The following is a 23,474-nucleotide window of genomic DNA, read 5'->3' as shown; positions in this document are numbered from 1 at the left end:
ATCTGTTTTATAGCAATGAGTTACAAAATCAAAAGCAATAAATACTGTACAATCATAAATCTGAAGGTAATGATGACATGCCAAAATTTTTACATTACATACAATCTTTTAAAAAAATGCAGCATTCTGTAATTCATCCCTTTAAAATATTAACACAAATAAAGCATTGTTGGTATATCATATATTACAGGTATAATTCAATATATGATTGTATATACACATACGGTATATATATATATATATATATATATATATATATATATATATATATATATATATATATTCAGTTATCTGTATTAAATAAAGTGCCTTCCGTCTTGAACTTCTGAAAGGTGATGTATCATATAATCAAATGTACCTAGAAAAGAGTGTATTACATGTAAACTTCTACAGTCAGTACTGAGAATTAGTATTTCATACCTCATTCATCAGTTTAATCATTCACTGAAAATGCTAAATGTGCTATTCAATCCAGAGTATTGTGTAAAAGATGGCAATATACGGTATTTCAAAGTTTGGATGTACAGTCGGGCCTTTCAGAATCCGAACATACCTTGAATTACTGCAGAGGACAAGACAGACATTATCAAAAACATTACTGATCAAAAGGCCAAAGTCAATACCTTGTGACTAAGTATTTGTGCATTTTGAAAGAACCCCTACACATACAGTATGAAATCCAGGTTAGTACCATGAAGCAAATACATCATAACAACAAGCAAGTGATTTGAATGCAAGCAGATTCTAGCGTTCTCACAGCTGGATTGCATGATATTTATCATGGCTGGCACTTATTGTTAACCCATTGAAAATATCTTCATGGTTTTGCTCAGATCTGACAGCGATCATAAGCGATGCTAATGTGTGCAAGTCAGGGGTGCTCAATCCTTCTCTTGGAGATCTTCTTTCCTGCAGTTTCGTTGCAACCAGTCTTAACACTTAACACTTAACACTTAATGCCTGTAATTTGTAAGTGAACCCAAAGACCTTGATTAGCTGTTTCAGTTCTAACTGTTTATTGAGAGTCAAAACTAAACTTAACTCAACAAGGAGAATGATCTCAAGAAGCGGGACTTAATGGCAATGGTGTAAGAGATGAAAGGCAATACAAAATAAATGCTTAAAGGTCCAGTATGTAACAATTGTCATGTAATATTCGTCTTTTTTTTTTTGCCAATGCGTGAACGGCTTGTAACGCAACTTTAAAAATGAGCCCTTCCCGGACTTCCTAGGTTGCCTATTAAAGCCTGTAGACTGATTTTCATGTGAAGGGAGTGGGTCGGTTTTGCCGGGAAAATCCAAAGGATGTGACATTTATGCACGCTCCTGAGAGCCTTGCCTCAGTAATAACTTCTCTTCCACTATTTAACAGCGACAACAGACAGTCTGCAACACTAGGTAACGTTATGTTAGAGATGGAATCCAGCAAACGTCCGGCTCCCAGCACAACACCGACTCCTACACAAACACACAAAAAAAAACATTTATCTACTGAATCCCATCTGGCTAAGCGGGAATGTGATCATGGACGAGCGAAAACTAGAGTGAACATCGGCAGGGCATTTGATTCCTGGAGGGACCTTCTTTCGGTTATGGGGATCAAAATCAACCCTGAATTGGCGTTCTTCTTATATGACAGGTAAGCTTACATAACTGCAAAGCATGTGAAATATAGTGCCATAAGGATTGATCTGTGTAATTTTAGCTAACTTGATCTTGCCTGCTAACGCTGACGAATTGTAAGCTACCTTGCTTCGTAACTTTCAAATAATTTCAACGATCTTCTCTTTATACTAAAAGTCAGGTATACAGGATACATTTAAGGAAATACGCTGGTTTCTTGATCGTAGTACAACATATGACATACAAAAAATACTATAGTGCAACATAACAGTGCAGTGCAACTGTAAACTGTCTGGTATAGTTCGGTAGTATGTAGCTGTATGTGTGTATCAGTATGCTATGTTAGCTGATAAGTAGTTTTAGATTAGTCTCAAAGTTTTTAATAAAACAATCGTAACTGTGTAATTTTAATTATGCCACCTCATCTGTCAGCATGATGCCAGTGAATCACGTTAGTCTCTTTGTATGTTACGTCATTGTTTTGGCCGATGCTCGCTCGCTCGCGTCCCTATAGAGTGTGTGCATGTGCGCGAGCACGAGCAATAGGTAGCTGGCTGCAGTTCACTTAATGGCCACAGGTGTTATTAATAACAAGGGTTTCTGAATCTTACATACTGCACCTTTAAACTACTGAGCCATGATCCATGAAGCACAATTCTCTTGATACATTTTCCAAGATTTTGGGCAAATTTATTGATAATTTGAGTTGTACATCATAGAAATATGGCCTGAAACAACCAAGGATGTGAGGAGGAAGTCCAAACTAGCACTTAAACCACAATTATGTGATAGCTTTTGTATTTGAGCACCTTGCACAGGATCACAACAGCACTGGAGAATGGGCTCTTTAGAAACTTAATGCTGGGTCTTTTAAAGTATCTAACCTGGAATTTTATCCATGAACCTTGAAGTTAAAGGTTCAATAGCCTCACTCAATGTGTTCTTGCCACACTAAACCTTTCAGTATAATTTTAAATGATTCATTGACACATTAAAATTCTGAAAGCTATTTGATGTATTGTAAGGAACTTTGATAGGAGTAAATTGTGCTTAAAGTCACGTAGTGAGACGGCATTCAAGGTGGATGTTTTTATTACTAGTACATGGAACTGACATCTGTCAGCGGGTATCTATCAAATCACCAGCATTCTGTTTCAACACCTCACAAAGAGATAGATCATGATAAAGACCCATGCTGACAGGAAAGGCTTAGGTCCTTCAAGCAACATCTCAGGTAAGCTGCTAGGCTTTGATTGGGATACAAGGATGAACCAAGATGTTGAAAGACCTATTGAATTTAGAGAGATGTTCATTTACGTCCAAAGTGTTACCCCCACCTTTAGAGGAAGACTTCAATCCATCAACCAAACTCCAACAACCCCCTACACTGGTGTTGAGCGGGTGTCTCATATTGCATTCAGTACAAAGCTGGCTTGTGTTTAAAGAGGAAATATAGAGAGAAAACAGAATGGGATCCAGTTATACCTAAGATTTAAAAAAAAAACAAGCCTCCCATTGCGAAGAGAAAAAGGGATGTCTTCTCAAATATAAGTTTTAAAAAATCTCTTAGTTTTGTTCCTCTGAAAGGTATGTTAAAGGTCAAGTCATTCTGCATAAATATCTTGTCCTGTGACACAAGGTCTGTGTATATTTGGAGTAACAGTATACAAGCTCTAAAGAAAGGAACTATTCTCAGAAATATGTTAAATCAGTGTGCAAGCATTTGTGTTTGATTTGCTTGGACTGATCTTGCCCGTACTGGAGTGACGCCAAGATTGAACTTCAGGTCTAAGACAACAAATCGGCATTCTGTTGCATTTTTGAATATCTCACAATTTTAGCAGCTTTACTGGAATTCCTTTAATGGCAGATCTGAGTCTTTGAGGACATTGGAGAAAAACAAATCACAGTCCAAAGAAAATAGTCAATTTGGGGGGGGGGGATGGAATTGCATCACAGTCTTCCAATCTGGATTTTGGACCAACATATTAAACCAGTGTTATTGTAGTTCAGCTGTACACAACAGTACGTGACAGTATCTCAGCCACAGTCCCAACCCAGATGTTACTTTCAGTAAATGTCCAGGCGTATCTATAGAACTTCATATTTAGTCTCAGCTATTTTGTCTCTCAACCAATGACAGTTAAGAGAATGTTCCAGGTTAATTTTTAAATTAAACTCAACTGACAGCATTTGTGGTATAATGTTGATTCCAAAAAAAAAAAAAAAACAATAAAAAACAACAACAAAAAAAAAAACAAAAAAACAAAAAAACAAAACAAATATATATATATATATATATATATATATATATATATATATATATATATATATATATATATACTGTAATTTTAATATAAAAAAATGAATTTTTTTGGTTAGAGTCAGGCACTTACAATGAAAGTGAATGGGGCCAAACATTAAAATACACTGTTTTAATATTAGATATAAATGTACACAGATAAGGTAAGCGAATATATTACATTAAAATTGTGTTATATAATATATAATATAATGTTTATGTCTTGTGGCTGTAGTTTGTAAACAGTGTGCATTTTAATGTTTATCACATAGCTCTTTTCACTTCTATTGTATAATAAGTGCCTTAATGTAACCACAATTTTCGTTTTCTGTTTTTAAATGAATTTGGGACAAATTGAAATTATTTGGCATGGTAATCAACATAATGCCACAAATGCTGTCGATTTAGTTTAACTTTTTAACTTTTATTGAACCCAGAACATTCCTTTAAGATCTTTAAGAGTGGTCCAATCAGCATTAACATATTAAAGACACGTCTATACTGTTCGGTATTGTACCATAGAACACTCCTCAATAAACTGAACAGTTGAAATGCTGATACTGAATAGACAATCTGATCAGAACATCAGAACTGCTCATGACTGCATCAGTACTCCCTGGCCTCTTCTAGTTCATTCATATAGACGTCTTCCTGAGGGTTTTCAGTACACTGTAGACCGTTGTTGGGAGGCCGTACCGAATGAAAGCGGCTCCAGTCTCCTTTACACAGGATCCAAGGGAGCACGTCCACTTTGTAATGAAGCTCTGGAGAAAACTCTGTGCTGATAAGGTTGGGGGCCCCGGCCCCCTTACCTCGTGTGATAAGCTTCATGTGATCGTCATAGCAGCAGTGCTGAGCAGCCAATGTGGTGCTGTCGAAGGAGAGCATTGAGCGCACGCAGAACTTTGCAGAGGGCTTGTAGATGTCCAGCCTCTCTTTGGGGCCACTGGCGTCACGCCAGCGATACGTCTTTTGCAACTTCTTGTCAAAAATGTTGACAGTGTTATATACCACCTCAGATGGGTAGACACAAGGGCAGTTAGGTAGTTCAGTCAGGACCTGGTGTAGGTATTTCTGGAGAAAATCGTTCTTACAGTTCAGCCACTTCTCACAGCTGTCGACATCTATGGTTTTTAAGAAAATATTTCAGTTTATATAAATAATACATTTAGAATAAGGACATTATGCCATTAAAGGGATAGTTCACCCAAAATTAAAAACATAATAATCCCTCATCATTTACTCACTCTCATGTTGTTCCAAACCAGTTCGACTTTCTTTCATGGAATTCAAAAGGAGATAAGGCTGAATATTAGCTATAGTCACCATTTACTTTCAATGCATCTTTTTCCATACAATTAAACTGAATGTTGAATGATGCTAACATTCTGTCTAACACATCATTTTGTGTTCCAGAGAAAGGTGATTAAATGCTGACATAATATTCATTTTTGAATGAACTTTCCCTTTAAAGGACTTGTTAAAATCTTTCACTCTTTACCAGTGTTGGGTGTAACGCATTACAAAGTAACAGTAATCTGATTACATTTTGTGTTATCGAAGTAATGCAACACATTACTTTAAAAAATAAGTAATCTGATTACAGTTAGAGACATTAATAAAATTAAGTTACTTGGATTACACATTTATTGCTAAAACAATAATATTAAATAAGTAGAATGCATTGTAAAATGTATTTCGTTCCTATGCTGGTACTTTTATGTGTGTTGCTGTGTCAGCTAATGAGCATGCGCTCTAACAAACCACCATGGCATTGAAGACACCTATTGAGGTGATGGCAGATGAGTGAGCTGTGTTACTATGGACACAGTGGAGTGCAGTTGTTTATTCAAATTGAAAACGAAAGTGAAGCGTTTCAAGTTTTCATGCGCTCACAGTCAATCTCAGAGAGCTCTGTGTCAGCGTGCTCCCAGCCCTGGCTGAGGCACGTAAGGCTGGGCCACCGACAAATCCTTCTTAAATCTCCGCGCTCTACCCCATCATTGCGCGCCTCCCTCGTGTGTCCCTCTGCAACTGCCACGGGAGGATAGGAGATTGGCTTTGTGTGTATATGGAAAACAGCGCTTGTTCCCATCTGACAGAGGGATATATTGCTCATAAGGTGGAAACATTTGCAGAACGGCGTCTTGAAAAAGACGTCGCTAAGCAAACGGCTTTTTATGTTCTTTATGTACTGTACACAATAAAACACAAACACAATGCTATAGTGTTACAGATGCCAAAGTGATAAAGGATATTAAATTCATCTGAGCACAAGCAGGGAGATAATCCACTCGCTGTAAAGTTGTGTAAACACACTCATGTATTTGCACACCAAAAAGAAACAACAAGCATTCAAATACACAATGGTTTTACTATCAAAGCTGTCTGCAAATGGGTTTTCAGAAATGTTTCAGTTCATTAGTATTCTTTTCTGTCTTTCACACCAACACAAACACAGGTAAACAAGCATATTGTACACATACATGCCACACACAGCTAAGATAGCGGACACACATACACACACACACACACACACACACACACACACATACCTGAAGATACTACTACAGCATATTTGAGATAAGAAAGTTAAGTTGCATTTTTAGAAATGCATTGGATCTCTTTAGCCAAGTTTCTGTCTTTGTCATAGTGCTGTAATTTGGTTAATATTTCAGTCGATATTAAAGTACTGAAAGAGCTAATAGTGTCAATTAATTTTTTCACAGGTTTGATTGTTCTTAGAATGTAACTTCAAATTAAAGTAATTAGTAATCTAATTACTTTCCAGATGAAGTAATTAGTAAAGTAATATAATTAGAATTAAAACCAAAAGTAATTAGTAATCAGTAGTGGATTACTTTTTTGAAAGATACTTACCCAACACTGCTCTTTACCAGTGGCTGTACATTCCCACCAAAGTATTTGAAAAGCTTTAAACAACAGCACATATTGTATGCTTCCAAAACATAAAATATATGCTGCAAGCAGCGGTCATGTTGAAGCATAGTCATTAGAAACATTTATGTTCCATTGTGAATTATTAGAAAAATAAATAAATTAATTACATCCATAAAAAAAATCCCTGCTAACACTTTATCCTGTTATGTTTTCAAACTACTTTCATTATTATTATGGTTAAATAAAAAGAGCTATTACTTTCAAGATTCTGTTCCAAAAGTGGGAGACTAAAGCAAATACTAGGGCTTTTGGAAGAGGAGTCTTTACTTTATTGTCTCAGTAACACTCTGTGGAGCATTTGTGAAAAATCTGAATGTCGGAGATCTTTTCCAGTCTAACTGCTCTCCCAGTGTTTCTCTAAATGCAGTATCAGAGGAGCAGTTTCCATAACAACATGAAGAGATATGTTTTGAACTGGACAATAAGCTAAATAAAAATGAAGACAAATCAACTAATAAAAAGCACACTCAAGAAGCTTGAAAGTCAATTAGCTGAAGACTCCTTTGAAAGGATTTTCTTCAAAGCGCATATATCTGTTGTCCAAATGATGATGACTACACTTACAAAAAGTACAATAGTACTACTGTAACTGGTCCTGCTCGACCTGCCCCAAGTGGGATTCAAACCGGTGTCAGCCAGCATGGGAGGCATGTGCGCTAACAAGGAGGCTAAAGGCTATAGCCCCTAGTGTCAGTCGCTAGTGCGTCTCTTGAGGCTAGGGGAGTGAGGTTTACACATACCGCACAGCTATCACGTACCAGCTAGCTCCCGTTACACTACCATAGGCCTCTGCACATGGTACCATGGCAAGTAAGTACCATGGAAGTACGGAAGTACCTTGAAGTGCCATCAAAGTACTTTAGTACATGTATATACTGCAGTATTACCCATAAATGTGCAACATTTTTCAGTGCCATTGCATATACCAATGTACCATGATATTACCATCTGATAGCATCACTGTAACATGACACTTACTTTTTTGTAAGGATATTTATACATCATACTGTGCTGAATAAACATGCATACTGTATACATAACACCACAGACATACACAAATAAAACTAAACCAACCTGAGCCAAAAAGCTCTGTGCTGTTTGCCGTGCCATGAGGAGTTGGTTCTGTCAAGGGAATTAAGTCATCTGTAGATGAAAGAGAGACAGAGTCAAAAGATTTAAAATAAAATGGAAATTTGAAGAAACATACATAATTGGATGATCTGATTATTAAAGAACAACTAACACTCTAACCTCTTATAATTATGCTATGTCATACAGCCTTAAACGTTAAGTCTGAATAAAATGTAGGCCTATGTTTTATTTTAAAAGTGAACTTGTGCATTCATGTAGGCGTGTGTGGTTGAGTGCCCATGTGTGCATGGCCACCCTGTATCAGGGGCTTTAAGACTGAAAGCCTTCATTGAGCTGTCATACTGAAGCCATGTACACGCCTGCTGCTCTCAAAAAGTGGTTTCATAGTATATACAGTACACAGACAGGAGGCCAAACTGCTCTTTTCCTAACATGGGTCTAGTGGCCATGGTGTTTGTTGGACTTCTGCGCTCCTGACAGAGATGAATGAGAGAAGTTTTCCATCACTATCAGCATAATTAAGAGCTGGATAGAATTAAGATCAAGATCAGAAGTGAGCAGTGAAGCAATTTGGGGGAATGGTATCAATACACAGTGTGCTATAACTAAATGGATTGCAGGAGTGAAATTGGACAATTGCCTCAGTATTAGCTAAGTCACGTTGAGGCAGTTCAGTTCACTTGATGGCCATCTTTACTGTAAAGTTTTCATCAAAAACTTTTTACAGCAATATTTCACTTTTTACAATAATGTCTGTCATTTTATGAGTTTTCACAATTTCAACTCGATTTTCAGTAATTAAATTCAAAGTGCAATGAACTATCACAACATCTTGTCAGTTTGAACCTTACAAAGTGACCCCCCACCCCCCCCCCACAAAATTAACCTAGCATGTAGAGTATGTACTTATAAACATGTCAAACAACAAATTAATTACCAAAAATGTCATATTTAGTTGTATCCCACATTTTTCATGTGTTCCTATCACATTTTTCACTGCCAATACAAAAAACAAACAAACAAAAAAAAACATTACATATCTTAAAATTTTGATAACAAAAAGTAACATCATATGGACCCTACAGTACAGCAGAAAGACAAGTAAATAATCAATATTTTACACAAATTGTAGTGTTGACAGAATTTGTCAAGCTATTCCATCAACACTGTTGCCCAAGTTATTGTAAGACAAAAATATCACAAATTCTTTAATTTATGGTAAATGTAATTTTATCAATACAAACCAATGCTTTGTCTCAAACTTGCTAGCCCCAACTGAGTGATATATAAATATGTAAATATGTAACAGTGTTTATGTTAACTATGTTTGCCATAGTTTTATTTAGTCTATTACTTTGAATGTTTATTTAATGTTTATTGCTAGATAATCTTTATAAAATTAATAGACAATAGAACAGCTCATTTGATATCAGTTTGACAATTAACATTTTCTAAAGGTAAAGCACACCATTTCACTGATAATTTTTTGAAAAAGAAAAAATACTTTTATGAATTGTATTGACAATGTTGACATTTAAAGGGTTAGTTCAACCAAAAATTGAAATTCTCTCATCATGACTTTCTTTTTTCTGCAGAACACAAACAAAGATTTTTAGAAAAATATCTCAGCTCTGTAGATCCATACAGTGCAAGTGAATGGGTGCCAAAATTTGGAAGCTCCAAAATCCACATAAGGGCAACATAAAAGTACCCCAGATGACTCTGGTGGTTAAATCCATATCTTATCTGAAACAGATCAATACTTAGGTTGTTTTTTCTTTACTTTCTCTTTTTCCTTCTGTTTTTGGTGATTCACATTCTTCGTGCTTAACGCTACTGGGCAGGGAGTGGAATTTCTGACAAAAAAATGACTTAAATATTTATCTTTTTCTCACCCACACCTATTATATCATGTCTGAACACATGGATTTAACCACTGGAGTCGTATGGATTACTTTTAAGCTCCCTTTATGTGGAGGCTCAAAACTTTGGCACCCATTTACTTGCATTGTGAGGACCTAGAGAGCTGAAATATTCTTTTAAAAAATCTTCATTTTGTGTTCTGCAGAAGAAAAAGTCATACTCATCCGGGATGCCAGGAGGGTGAGTAAATCATGAGAGAATTTTCATTTTTGGGTGAACTATCCCTTTAAGTGTTCAAGGAAAAGGGATTTTAATTGAGGAAAGGGGTTTTACCTGGGCAACGCTCAAGGTCACATGTCCTTGACTCAGTAGCAGTGCAAGCATAGCCACACAAACGTATCCTCTTCTGGTTGCCATGACCACAGGTGACACTACATGGAGACCAGTCGCTCCACTCTTCCACCTTGTATTCTGTTGATGAATGAAAGAATGAACAAATGAATGAATGAACAAACAAAGAGCTTCATGAATGAGCAAACAGGGGGAAATATATATATATATATATATATATATATATATATATATATATATATATATATATATATATATGAGACAACCGTCCTTTGAGGATGAGCTTTTCTATAAATTGAGACGCAGAATGTGGGAATATTGTGCAATGCAGCATAGACCACAAATGAGTTGGAGTAACATTTGGAGTTACATGGAGTAATACATTTCAACTTACTCTATATAGCAAGCATTTGGAAAGAAACTCTTCAAAATACATCAGTTCGGTTCTACAGGTTCCACTAAAAGTGATTCAACTTTCCTTCCACTCTTGAAGTACCTGCTGTTATTTGAACTCAGTGGGTAACATCAACATACTGGGATTGACAAAGCAAACCTAAACTGCTAAGCACAGTTAAGTGCATCCCTCTGTTGTTTCCACAAGAAAGCTAATGATGCGCAACTAAATTAATATTGCGTATTCCTCTGTGAAATATAATCTCTTTAATGAACAAAATGTGGGCCCTCTTGGCAGGTCAAGCTTGCTTTTTTTCTGGTAATAAATATGTCAGAGGCAAAGGCAGCCGCTTACAGCTGTGAGAAGCCAGCCAACACAAACACTTCAGCAGGAAGGCAAGGAATAATAGCTTAGACTCTTTCCAACAATGCTCTCTTTCCACCACCATGCTAAAGAGATTAAAGGTTGAGAGCTTTAGAGAGCACTCCATAGTGGTACTGATTGGAAGAAAGTCAGAGAAAGAGAAACAGAGAGTGGGAGAGAATTGTTTCCTCGCTAATGCATTTTGGCTGAGTTGCTGCATGTGACCGGGCGCGTTGCTAATTGAGAGCCCACAGGCTGATGGTAAAGACGTCCACTCATACATTGACAGCAAAGATAACACTGATGACATGCCAACTTGTTCGGATTTGTGTAATGTTTTCTCAGAGAGTTTTCACCACTTAAATTTCAATCTAAAGCTCACTCTAAAGAAAATTGATCACAGTTCTTACATTGTACACTGTAAAAAAAAAAAAAAAAAAAAAAAAAAAAGATTTATGGCTGGATTTATCTAAAAATATAGTGATGCGTTCTGTTTTTCTGCAAATGTTTTCACTGCAAAAAGTGCACCAAGGCAACAATTAAACTACACATATTTCATCCTAAGACTCTAGGTGTATCCCACCATGCATTTTAAGTGAATATAGATGAGCTATTTTAACAACTTTAAATACTGCGATTGAGGAATTTGTGCACAAACTCAAGTCCAAGTTCCGCTACTCACCACAGTGGTAACCCCCAAAACTCCCCAAAACATCCCAACAAAACAGAACATTATATACATTAGACACAAGTCTTTCACAACAAACATATAAAATAACACTTTATTTCAAAATGTACTCTCTCAATTGAGACAAAGCATGCTTAGAACTGTTGAAATCCCCAGTTTCAGTAATGACAACAAAATATTAATGTTGTCCCAACACAAATGGATTCAGTAAACTTACATTTGAAAAATTGTTATGTAGTGGATTTCACTCAATGACGCTTTCAATGTGATATAGTAAATTGAACAAGCAGCTTTTTTTTTTTTTTTAGTGCACATGGTTTTTCATGGAATCTTAAAAAATGATGTTGGGTTAACTTAACTCTAGACTGCTGCCTACTTTACTCAAAATTATTTGTTAAGGTTCTTCATTATTTTAAGTACAGGATAAACTCAAAATCTTGTGTTGCAAATATAGTGTCAAATTAGGTATTCAAAATATATCGTATAGGGTATAGGAATAAAAAAATACCTTTTAGCGTATTTTTTACTGTGGTATTCACATTAAGGCAGAGTAACCACTTGTAAAAGCTTGGATTGTTCCTCATTACTATGGCTATTCATACTACTAAAAGACATCTTAAACCAGCTGGTTTGTTGGTCTTAGCTGGTCTGGTTTGCTGGTTTTATCATGATTTCAGGTACTTATCAGCTGGTCAGGCTGGGAGAATAGCTTTTGAAAACCAGCTTTTGTTTTTTTCAGTAGAGATGTCAATGCTTGAATCAAACCTTTCAATGGTCTCTATAAAACAAACTATGGTATTTGTCAGGCCTGATCTACGGGGTGCTGGGGTGGGCTTTGCACTCCCAGATGATCCCTATACTCCCCTGAAGTGCAAGTGAAGCCCTTGGCGTCATGGCACTAAACATTACCCTAACCAAATGCGCTCGCGACACACTTGCGCAACACCATCATAGTTTCCAATTCCGCTTATTAAGCGACTTTGGGCTTGTTTTTTCAGAAAATCGCTTGCAAAGGTCACGGGTTGCGTAGTTTTTGGGCTTATTTTCAGTATTCAGCAGTTTTTGGGCTTGCTGCGGCTTATTAACAATTAGCACAATATGACCCACCACTAATAGCAGCTGTCAAATATCACCATCTACTTGTTCAAGCCGCACTCTACATTAGGCGTATCAATCATCTGGCGAGTGGAAGAGTACAAAATGACACGCGCAGCACTCACGGTCTTGCGCATATGCACACATTCGTGCTACATGCCGTAAACTGGATCAGGCAGCCCACAATGTCAACATAAAACATGAAAAAAAAAAACAAATGTAGAAAGTAAGTTACTACATTGTTTCTAAGTCTTCACTGGATGATTATTTAATATTATATTGTTGGAGTTTGATTGAGAGACCTGCAATTAAAATGATCTACAATTTATTTGTATTTAGGTCTTATTTTGTGTTACTGTTCGCTTAGATGACCCATCCTCCTCTGGCTTTACATCATGAACATATGCCAATATTATTTATCTATGGTATGCGTAATTCAAATCATGTATTCATTAAATAGATTAAGAGATAGCAATTGGGCAATTATCAAGTCATTTTTCATTCTATTATTATAGCAGTTGTGTGAGCACAATAAAACACTACCATCCATTTAGGCAACTTTGCTCAGGACAGGTAATGCCAGGTAGGTCACATGTTTTCTAATGTCATGAATATTATGCAATAATATTTAATGTCATACATTTTGTTTATTATTTTTTCCCCTTCAGATATGTATTTTTTATATTGCTGGATTATGTTGAATAATTTAAAAATAAATGAGTATTTTAATACATAATTTTCATAAATAGCCATTGGAATAAAAATGTGACAACTGAATTTCTGGAAGAAGAAAAAAAAATCCCCCTTCCTCCGGCTGGAAAGTAAGGACTGCTTATTAAGTTGCTTGTTTTTCTTGAAAAATCTGGCAACACTGAACACCATCCAAAAAACTGGTGAACACACCCACCCCTCCAGAACCTATAATATTCAACCAAGCTGTTGTACCAAACATGGCCTGCCTGTAATTCTGTGGCTCATCATAATTGCAGAAAAGTGCTTCATTACTGTACGCCTCTGGCGCTAACCACATCATTAATAATGTGGCTCATTTGCCCTGTCTGTTTTCCATTCAGGCTTGTTTGTACACAACACACTCCTACACTATGTACACTCATTAGGTCTATTTTAGAGCAGGAGATCTACTGATGCAACAGAGTGAAGCCGGTTCAGTTTCATTCCCACATCCTCAAAGGCACTACTGCTGACATGACCACAGCGAGTCTGCAGCAATTGCTTCTTTTTTGGCTCAGTGTTGGATTTTACCACATACCACCAATGCACTTTCTGTGTAATGATGCTGACAGAACATGGTGGAACAGAATCCCCGTGGAAGATCACTCTAAGAGTCAATGTGAAAAACGAGATAAAAAAAATGCCCTAGTGAAAGTGGCAATAACATTGATAAGACTGTAAAAATTGCTTCACAAGAGTTTTGATGCAATGCAACACAAGTGTAGCTCCTGGTCATCTTTTAATGTGTTATTATGGAGTTAAAGAAAGTCTCACCAAACTAAATAAAAAAAAAAGTAATCACAGTTTCAAAGAGATTCCAGAAAACTCCCTCGTCTTCCATTAGTTTTATAAACAGATATTCCTGCCCCAAAACTCACATAATTTTTTGACCAATGTTGCTTTGTCAGGCCTCTTAAAGAAACAGAACAATGTTGAAAATGCCATAGAGCCCCAGTGTAACACATTTTGGAGAAATCAACCCAAAAACAGCTTACTTATAGTCAACTCAGCATATTATGCTGGAATACGAGATATAATTATAACAATGAAAAATTACACACATCAACTTCAAATTCTTTTAAACTGCTTTTAGCTAAGCAAGCTTGATTTCATGAATAGTTATATTCCAAAATGTGTCAGACCAGGCCTGGATCTAGAAATGTAGGGGGACAATGACACATAATGGGGGGGTGGGGGTTGTTTCTGTCACTTCAGTGCAACAGTTTGAAGAGAATTTTGCTGAGCAAGTAAGTTAAAGTCAATACTGTATATTTATAGCCACTTACCAAGATGTAAGCATGTTCAACCAGACTGCGTGTTGGCAATGCAGTGGGTAAGTGCTCGCATATGCGTTAATGTACTTGTGTAGAGTATATTTTGGCCTTTAATGCTAATGTGTGAATTTTTTTCAATGATAAAATACTTTCTCCTATCCCTATTTACTATACAGAAACAATTTTAACTAAGGCATTTCTACTGTAGGTTGATTTGTCAAAGAGCAAAAACAGAAGAAAAAAAAAACAGTTGGAAAAGACTGACAAAACAAAGGAAAGAACAATATTGCATTCCGAGGCCTGAGAACTGCCACGAATTCTAGGGAGAACTCAAAGGGCTGGACCGTGTGAAACGCAGCGAAGCGCTAGTTGTGGGATGAAAACACAGCAGATGCTTTCTTTTTCAATCCTGGCCTACTGGCCCTTCTTTCTACTGTCTAATTGAACACAAATATTGGTTGTTTAGCAAGCAGAGAGACCCCATGCTTCAAACCCAGGTTTCAAACAGCCACGCTTTCTGAGTGTCAGTGTCAACTTCAAAGATGAAACACAAAAAGCTGATGCTCTAGAGCCCGCTGTCACTAATGTGAACCAGACGTAGCCTCGAGTTTCCTCCTGCAATCCCTTACGCAATACTTTCTTTGTGATCTTTTCTGTGGAGTATACTTTGAAAAGGTTCAGAGCACCTGATGATAGGTTGTGTTCTGGTTTTTAAGAATAAAATCGCATTAAAAATGACATTTCAACACTATGGTTTGGCCTTTATGTAAACATTTTGAGCAAATGGTCAGCTGAACAGGCAAGAAACAGTCTGGCGAGATAACTTGCATAACACAACTAATGTTGTGATAATGTATTCGGACACAGCATTGGGTCGCCTTTCACTGTTTACTGCTGATAGGCATCAATAGAAAGTCTGTGGAAGTGGTGACAGAAATTATATGTTTATATAGCAGTTCTTGAGTACGACCTTAAAGAATAAATCATAATGTCAGGACTTAAAGAGGAGGCTGGGGCCCGCATTGCTGCTTTAAACCAAGGGAGGAAATCAGCTCGGCATATGTGCACTGGCTTCCCAAAAGCCCTAACATGAGTGCTGATATTTCTGATAACGAGGCTGAAGAAAAACAAAAAAAAAACAACAAAAAAAACTCAGGGTTTCTGATTACACAATTGGGGGGGGGGAATGCAAGCATTTTAATTGACCTTATGGAGTCAGTTATTCCAATATTTCAAATAGGGTTGAGAGCTGAAAACCGGTTCTTATTCAGAACTGGTTCCATAAAAAAAAAAAAAAAAAAAACAGAACCGTTTGATTTGTAACTTTCTGTTCTGATAACAGTTCTTCAATGTGCATTTTGTTCTGCCAGTGCAGATGGAACACAGTACTACATACTCTGACAGTGTTCCCTGATGCTCTTTACTGCAGCATTGCTGCACCTCTACAGAATCTACAGCACAAAATATACAGTGTGACCAGTGTAGTCTGATTTCCGAAAGAATGACTCTAATGGGCTGGTTCTTTTGAATCTACAGTAACAAAGGAATCTTATGATCCGGTTCTTTTTAGTGAATCAAAAACACTTCAATCGGAGCAGTTACTAAATCAGTCTCACTGACCTGTAAGTTATGACTTATGTCATGTCCAGTTCAAAATGAACCATAAACTGTTACCGTGTTATGTAATGTTGTGTTAAAGAGATAGTTCACCTTATTACTCACCCTCATGCCATCCGAACACAAGATTTGTAGAATAATATCTCAGCTCTATAGGTCCTCACAATACAAGTGAATGGTTGCCAGAACTTTGAATCTTCAAAAATCACATAAAGGCAGAATAAAAGTAATCCATATGACTCCAGTGGTCATATCCATATCTTCTGAAGCAATATGATAGGTGTGTGTGAGAAACAGATACATTTATAAGTTCTTTTTTTCTTTAAATCTCCACCTTTGATCAGCCCCGACCAGTAGATGGCGATATGCACAAAGAATGTGATTTGCCAAAAAACTGAAGAAGAAGAATGTAAAAGTGAAAGTGGAGATTTACATTAAACAAGTACTTAAATGTTGATCTGTTTCTCACCCACAATGTCATCATATTGCTTCAGAGGATAAGGATTTAACCACTGGAGTCTATTGGATTACTTTTACGCTGACAAATATGATTGTTTGGAGATTGAAAGTTCTGGCCACCATTCACTTTGAATGCTTTTTTTGCATTGTATCAACCAACAGAGCAGAGATATTCTTCTAAAAATCTTCTTTTGTGTTCTGCAGAAGAAAGAAAGTCATACACATCTGAGATGACATGAGAGTGAGTAAATGATGAGAGAATTTTCATTTTTGCGTGAACTATCCCTTTAAGGGTCATGAGGCATAAATCAGGCTTCGTGGTTGTTCATATGACATTGTGTAGTTAAAAATAGGCCTACACAGTAGTTTTAAAATGAGTTTTGCTGAGGGCAGTAAATTAAATAATATTGCATTTCTTATTTTCAAATATTTCTTTCTCAAAAGTAAGAATAGAAAATAGAACCAAAAAGGAATGGCAACAGGGATGAAACATACATTTTTTAAGCTCTTTCTAGCAAGCAACTTCCCATGCTTACCATAATTGTCCATGGATTCCCAGCCCTTCCATCGTCTGTTCCAGTCGGCACCCACCCCACTCAAAAGGGAATCTTCACCCTCATAGCTGAGGTCCTCGCCGTGCTCCTCCAGACTACCCTGCCCTGGATCTTCTTCACTAGAGTCATGATATTCCCAGAAGAGAGGCCAGAAGAGCTTTTTATGGTCCAGCCACTCTTCAGAGCTCAAAGACCAGTCATTCCTGCTCTCCTTAACAAGGTCCATCTCAATTTCCATCTGAGGGTTGTCCACAACCTCAATAGTGACCTAGCAGAAAGACAAACATAAGTTAATTCTTCAAAGAGTACTGGCAAATAAGAAACTGTGGTTCAACTTTAACCACTGGAAAAAACAAACAAAACATTGTATAGGCTGTTCAAATATAACATGATCTTGTGTTAAAAAAAAAAAACACAGCACAACAAATGGAACAGAATGCAAGTGTCTCAAGGCATGTTTTTAAAAGTTGAAATTCTTTTAACCTGACATGGCTTCTACAAAATGCTGCACTCATGGCATAAAACGCTGAAAAAGCACTGATATGTGGCGCAACAGTCAAAGACAACTTTTTAGCACATATTGACCTAGAAAACAATTCCAAAACGGACACAAAAACACACTCCTGTGAATAAGGTGGCCAAGCTGATTTTTGGAGCACGGTAACCTGGTTTGTTGCAGGTCCAAGGTAGTCTACCAGCTGTAACCTAGCTTTAGCCTGACCCAGATGGTCTACAAAGTCCAAACCAGGTCTACCAGCTGGCAGCATAGCTGATCAATCGTCTAGACCAGCTTGGATCAGCTAATGACCATAAATGACAGGCTTGGACCAGCTAGAAACTAGTAAAACCAATTTCCATCAGAAGTTGGTTTTCGCTGGATTCCCAGCAGTGTTTGCTTGTTGTCCATTATCGATGTTATTTCAAGAAAGGATGTTTATGGGTGACAGGTCTGTTTTTTGCATGCTTGGGCTCATAGTTCCTGAGTCAGACAAACTAGGAAAATGATAGCAAGTGTTCCAGCAGGCCTAGACAATGGACTTGTTGTTTATTTCCCCTACAGCGTAACAATCCGACGGCAGCAGCTGTTTATAAAGACATGGAGCAGTTTATAGCGGGTGATTACGCCACTGTAACTGTGCTGTTTACGACAGTCGGCCTCTACCTCCTCTTCTGAACTAATCATGACTGTTTTCTACTCTGATACTACAAAAGAACATAAGACATAAATTTAATGGCAAAAGATTAGTGGTTTAGATCATTGAAGGTCATTCATTGGAGGAAAAAAACTATTAAGAGATTGAGGTGTGTTTCATTTTAAGTTCATTGGGATATTTGGGAGAGCTCTACTGTGTTCTTTTGGTAAGTCCTTGAATTGGATGGAGATTTGTTCTTATTACCATTATAAAGTTTTTTTCATGTCTCAAAAAGAAAAGAAACCTTGAGAGATAACTACAAATCCTACATTCTCTTGCTCAAAACATAAAAAGTGTGTGGTACTTTGGACGTGTTGAAACATTATCTGCTATGCGACAGTACAACATACATTCATATTGGCTGCTGCCGTATTCCAAGACTATGGAAGATGGACCATTCCCACTTGGAAGACTCTGTAATTTTTCCTGTTATAAAGTCAGTTTGCTTAATAGGTTTCTCCTGTGTACTTTTCCCTGAAGTCTAACTTTGTTTCCTCTCAAGTCCAATTACACAAATAAACATCATAACAGTATTAAAAATATAAAAATTCCTTCTTTACTGGTTTGCAAATACATTTAAAGAATGGGATCTGCTCTTGGAGAGAGCATTAAAATTGAGTGTTAAATAAAATGGTGGCCTTTCACCTTTTTTGTTGTGTAGTCTAATATACAGGTGTTTGAGTAGCATGGCTGAAATGAACAACACCAGTGCAAAAGGTCTCGCTTGGGGTAATTTAAGAGGCCTCTCTGGTTTGGAAGCAGCTGTGACATGACCAATAATCGTGGAGAAACCCAAAGTCCCTACTGAAATGACAGCAGCACACTTTGCAATTACAGTGAAACAATGAATGCCTAGGTTAATTACATTCACCACAAACTGTTGCCAAGTAAAATCAATCCATTACGCCAACTCATTGTACAATGATTTAGTGTGCTCTAAGGAGAGAAATGACAAGGTCTTGGGAATGGTGAGATCTGGAATAACACACTACCCCCTTAATATTAACAGTGCTCTTTAGAAGATGAGAACTAATGCCAAGATATATAGACCCTCAAGACACAAAATGAGTGATTCTCTCAATTTTCTTGATTTTCTTGTGGTCTAGAGTATGTAAACAATGAGGTTTTTCATTTAAAAAAAGATTACATGAGAAGAAACCTCAGATGCAGGCAGGGCCGTTTCAGACCATTCTGGCGCCCTAGGCGAGATCCCCTTTGGAGGGATGGGGGTTGTTTGGGGTGCGTGGCGGCGGCCTCCTCTTTGGCGCCCCCCCCCCCCCAACAGGTGGTGTCCTAGGCGACCGCCTAGTTCGCCTATGCCTAGAAACGTTCCTGGATGCAGGTTTGGGCAAAATACAGAATTTAATAATTGACTTCCTTTCAATTCATGGGTTGGAATTTACATTATATTGGCCACACCCCAGAGGATGTCGAATTTGAATTTGAATGAAATGACAGGAAGAGGAATGCAATTATGTCATACTGAATTGCAATTCAAAGAAATTCAACAGTTACACAACAAAGGAATTTCAATAGTTAACACACGTCTTGCCAATAAATAAATCATTATGACAAATCACTCCTTAATATAGAGAATATATTAATATATATGACATGTCTTGATGAGATTTTTTTTGGGTGCTTCATACTGAAAGAGAAATTCAAAAACTACATTAAAAGTATATGAATGTACTTTTTCATCTGCTTCCTTAAATTCAAAATTCAAAATGTACAATTCAAAGTTCAAAATTCTAATTTCAATTTTCAAAACTCTAATTCAAATTTTAATTCAGTGACCTGTAGGGGTGTAACGGTACATGTATTCCTCCCGAACCATCACGGTACTGAGGTCACGGTTCGGTGCATGCAGTCAGACGAAGAACACATCTGAGTCACAGGCGATCCACACTCCAGTCCAGAAGGGGGCGCGCGCGGTAATGCAACGCTGTTTGCTAACCGCCACAACAGGAAAAAGAGCAGAAGAAGAAGAGACCATCTATGCACCAACCCAAAACAAGAATGGCTTCTCCTAATGCATGTTTTATTTTTCATTATTCTATTTATTTTGTACTTTTATAACTGATGCTTTTCAGTTTTGTAGCTGATTGTGACCAAATACCTTTTGTTTTTTATCAACACTACAAAAAAATATGGCCTATGCAAGAGAGCATTCTGTTTACTTCTTAGTGCTTAATACACTTAAGGAGGCTGTACTGTACCAACTACCTCAGGGGGGACTAAATCTGTAATTTGCACTACTGTCTGTTCAAAATAAATAAAAAGAAACCTAGCATTTGGGATTAGTTGCTTTTTCCTGTTGTACCGAACTCGTATCGAACCGTGACCCCAAAACCGAGGTACGTACCGAACCATGACTTCTGTGTACTGTTACACCCCTAGTGACCTGGTTTCACAGCAAAACTCTTTTTGTCACATGACAAAACGGTGTGATTAGGCCTACTCTTACTTGAATGTTTGGGTTCTGGGAGCCCAGGTCCGCATTGGCAAGATCAGGGAAGTTCTTCAGGTCCAAAATGAAGGGTTCCTCTTCCTCCTGTGGAGCAAGTTTAGGATGAACTCCCTCCGAGCGAATCTGTGACCATCTACTTTTATGACGGTGCTGCGAAGATGGAGCGCTCCTCAGCTGGGTCTGCCTCTGAATGTCCACAAGCATCTGCCTGACATCTTTGGAGCCACCATGACCTCTGACCTGAGAAGAGCACACAGTATGCTTTGATAGGGCCCTACAATTTCAGCAGAAAATCTGGTGATCTAACAAATGTTATTTACATAAAAGCACAAGGTTTCATTCTGTGCAAAGCCCCAAGAAACGAACAAAGACAAATACTTCTAAGAAATCATGCACATAAAGATGGTTAGAGAGTCTGTTTTAGTTGAACACCATAATAAATCTATACAGCTGTGACCTCATGGCACATATGAAAAAAGATATCTGGGCTTCAAATAAACCCATCTGGATTGACATGTCTAACATATGACAGCATATCAGGTGGATTTTGGAACAGGATTAGTTGAAATCATGGCTATAATTTGAGAGCTTTCTTTAGCTTTAATACTCTAGGAAAAGCCTGTTTCCCAGACTTTTGAAAGACTTCAGCGGTCTCTCTTAAAAGGATAGTTCAACCAAAAATGAAAATTCTGTCATCATATACTCACTCTCACGTTCCAAACCTGTGTTCCTTTTTGGTTCCATGGAACACAAAAGGAGATATTGTAGGCAGAATGACAATCTCAGTCACCATTTACTCTCATTAAATGCAAAAAGAGGCAATAAAAATTGAATGGTGACTGAGGCTAAATTTATGGCTGTTCCACAGAAGAAATAAAGTCATACAGGTTCGGAACACCATGAGGGTGAGTAAATTATGATGTAATTTTCATTTCTGGGTGAACTATTCCTAAACTTGCGTATACAAAAAAGCATTCTTCAAGTTCTTTGATTTCCATGCTAAATATCTGTCAATCGATGCTTCAGTGGGTTACCACTAACAACATAACAAAACAGACAGCACAGAAACATCAACAAGGAAGAGGAATTGCACGCTTGGTGTTGCCATACCATTCTTTCTCGCTCTATCTGAGACAGTTGTGGCTCGCTCTCTTGACAGATGTTTGACATTACGGGTAATGCTGCATTCGATGGATTGAGAGGAACTGTGAATTCCTGGAGGAAGACTCAGGAGTCGGGACAATGCATGCAGGTAAATGATTGCACATTAAGGGATATGTATCTCTTTCATCTGGTTTACTTTAATATGGAGACGTAAAGTCTGCGGCGGGACAAAACAAAAAAAAACTTTTCCCATTGTCCTGATTCCATGATAGTACTCCAAAACACTTTGCTGCTTGTTACTAATCATGACCACTGAAAGTCTCAAGGTTTGATCAATTAAACAGATGATGGAATTCCTCTCAGATTTTCAGAAATGTTTTGATTTTTTAAAAGATGCAAAAGTCATCTAATTATTTTACTTTTGCCACTCTACATTGTTGTTATAAATATGTAATTAGTCCCAAGATTAATTATTATTACAGTCAGCATCAAACTGGTAACACTTTACAATAAGGTTCCATTTGTTAACATTAGTTAATGCATTATGTATCATGAACAAACATTATAATTTTTTTAAAGCATTTAAAAATCTTTGTTAATGTTCATTAATAAAAATCCAACTGTATACTGTTAGTTCATGTTAGTTAATAGTGCATTAACTAATGTTAACAACCACAACTTTTGATTTAAAAAATGTATTAGTATACGTATGTTGAAATTAACATTAACCAAGAATAATAAATGCTGTAAAAGTATTGTTCATTGTTAGTTCATTTTAACAAATGTTGTTAACTAATGTTAACATATGGAACTTTATTGTAAAGTGTTACCATGAAACCTTATGATCTAATTGTGAATTATTAATCAGTGTACATTATTTAAAAAAATTTAAAATTAAAATAATAATAAAAAAACATTTCTCCTTGTTATCATTCAGCTAAATTTATTAACTTGCTCCACCTCGGAAACAACTTTGCTTTTCAACTGACGTCACCAAGTCTCCAACCACCTGTCACATAAAGACCAATTTTCACCATTCCATCAATTCCTGATGGAAGAAATAAAGTCCCGCCCTACATTTTTCTCATTTAATATCCTGTTCTCCCAAAAATATAACATATTACGGAGGTAAAATGGTAAAGACGTTTAAATACAAAGGTATTTGTAACACATTTACCATTCATAATGTCACATGGCCAAGTGAAGATTCAGCTGGAAATAATGTGGAGCAGGACTTGATTTTATCCATCTGGATCTGATGGGATCATGAAAAGCAGGCTACAGTGTGATATTCTTGGTTAGTATAATTTTTTAGGGCTGTTCAGTGTGATTAATTATA

General features: G+C 37.0%; 1 protein-coding gene across 2 annotated transcripts in view; it reads right to left on the bottom strand.

Moving 5' to 3' along the window:
- Positions 1-4,006: 4,006 nt before the first annotated feature.
- LOC127411568 (isthmin-2-like) overlaps positions 4,007-23,474 on the bottom strand; it is a 30,200-nt gene continuing 10,732 nt past the window's right edge. Inside the window, exons 1-6 of one of the 2 annotated variants that reach the window (XM_051647261.1) lie at positions 22,142-22,758; positions 21,029-21,271; positions 17,351-17,636; positions 10,175-10,312; positions 7,961-8,029; positions 4,007-5,049 (exon numbers count right to left, since the gene is read on the bottom strand). In XM_051647261.1, coding sequence (XP_051503221.1) covers positions 4,532-5,049; positions 7,961-8,029; positions 10,175-10,312; positions 17,351-17,636; positions 21,029-21,271; positions 22,142-22,201 — 1,314 coding nt within the window. In that variant the 5' untranslated portion in view covers positions 22,202-22,758 and the 3' untranslated portion in view covers positions 4,007-4,531. Of the gene's footprint in view, positions 5,050-7,960; positions 8,030-10,174; positions 10,313-17,350; positions 17,637-21,028; positions 21,272-22,141; positions 22,759-23,474 lie in introns of those variants that run through there. The other variant, XM_051647260.1, reaches the window with a different exon arrangement.

Source organism: Myxocyprinus asiaticus, chromosome 20 (assembly GCF_019703515.2).
Source record: "Myxocyprinus asiaticus isolate MX2 ecotype Aquarium Trade chromosome 20, UBuf_Myxa_2, whole genome shotgun sequence".
NCBI lineage: Eukaryota > Metazoa > Chordata > Actinopteri > Cypriniformes > Catostomidae > Myxocyprinus > Myxocyprinus asiaticus.
This window is presented reverse-complemented; position numbering and strand designations above follow the sequence as displayed.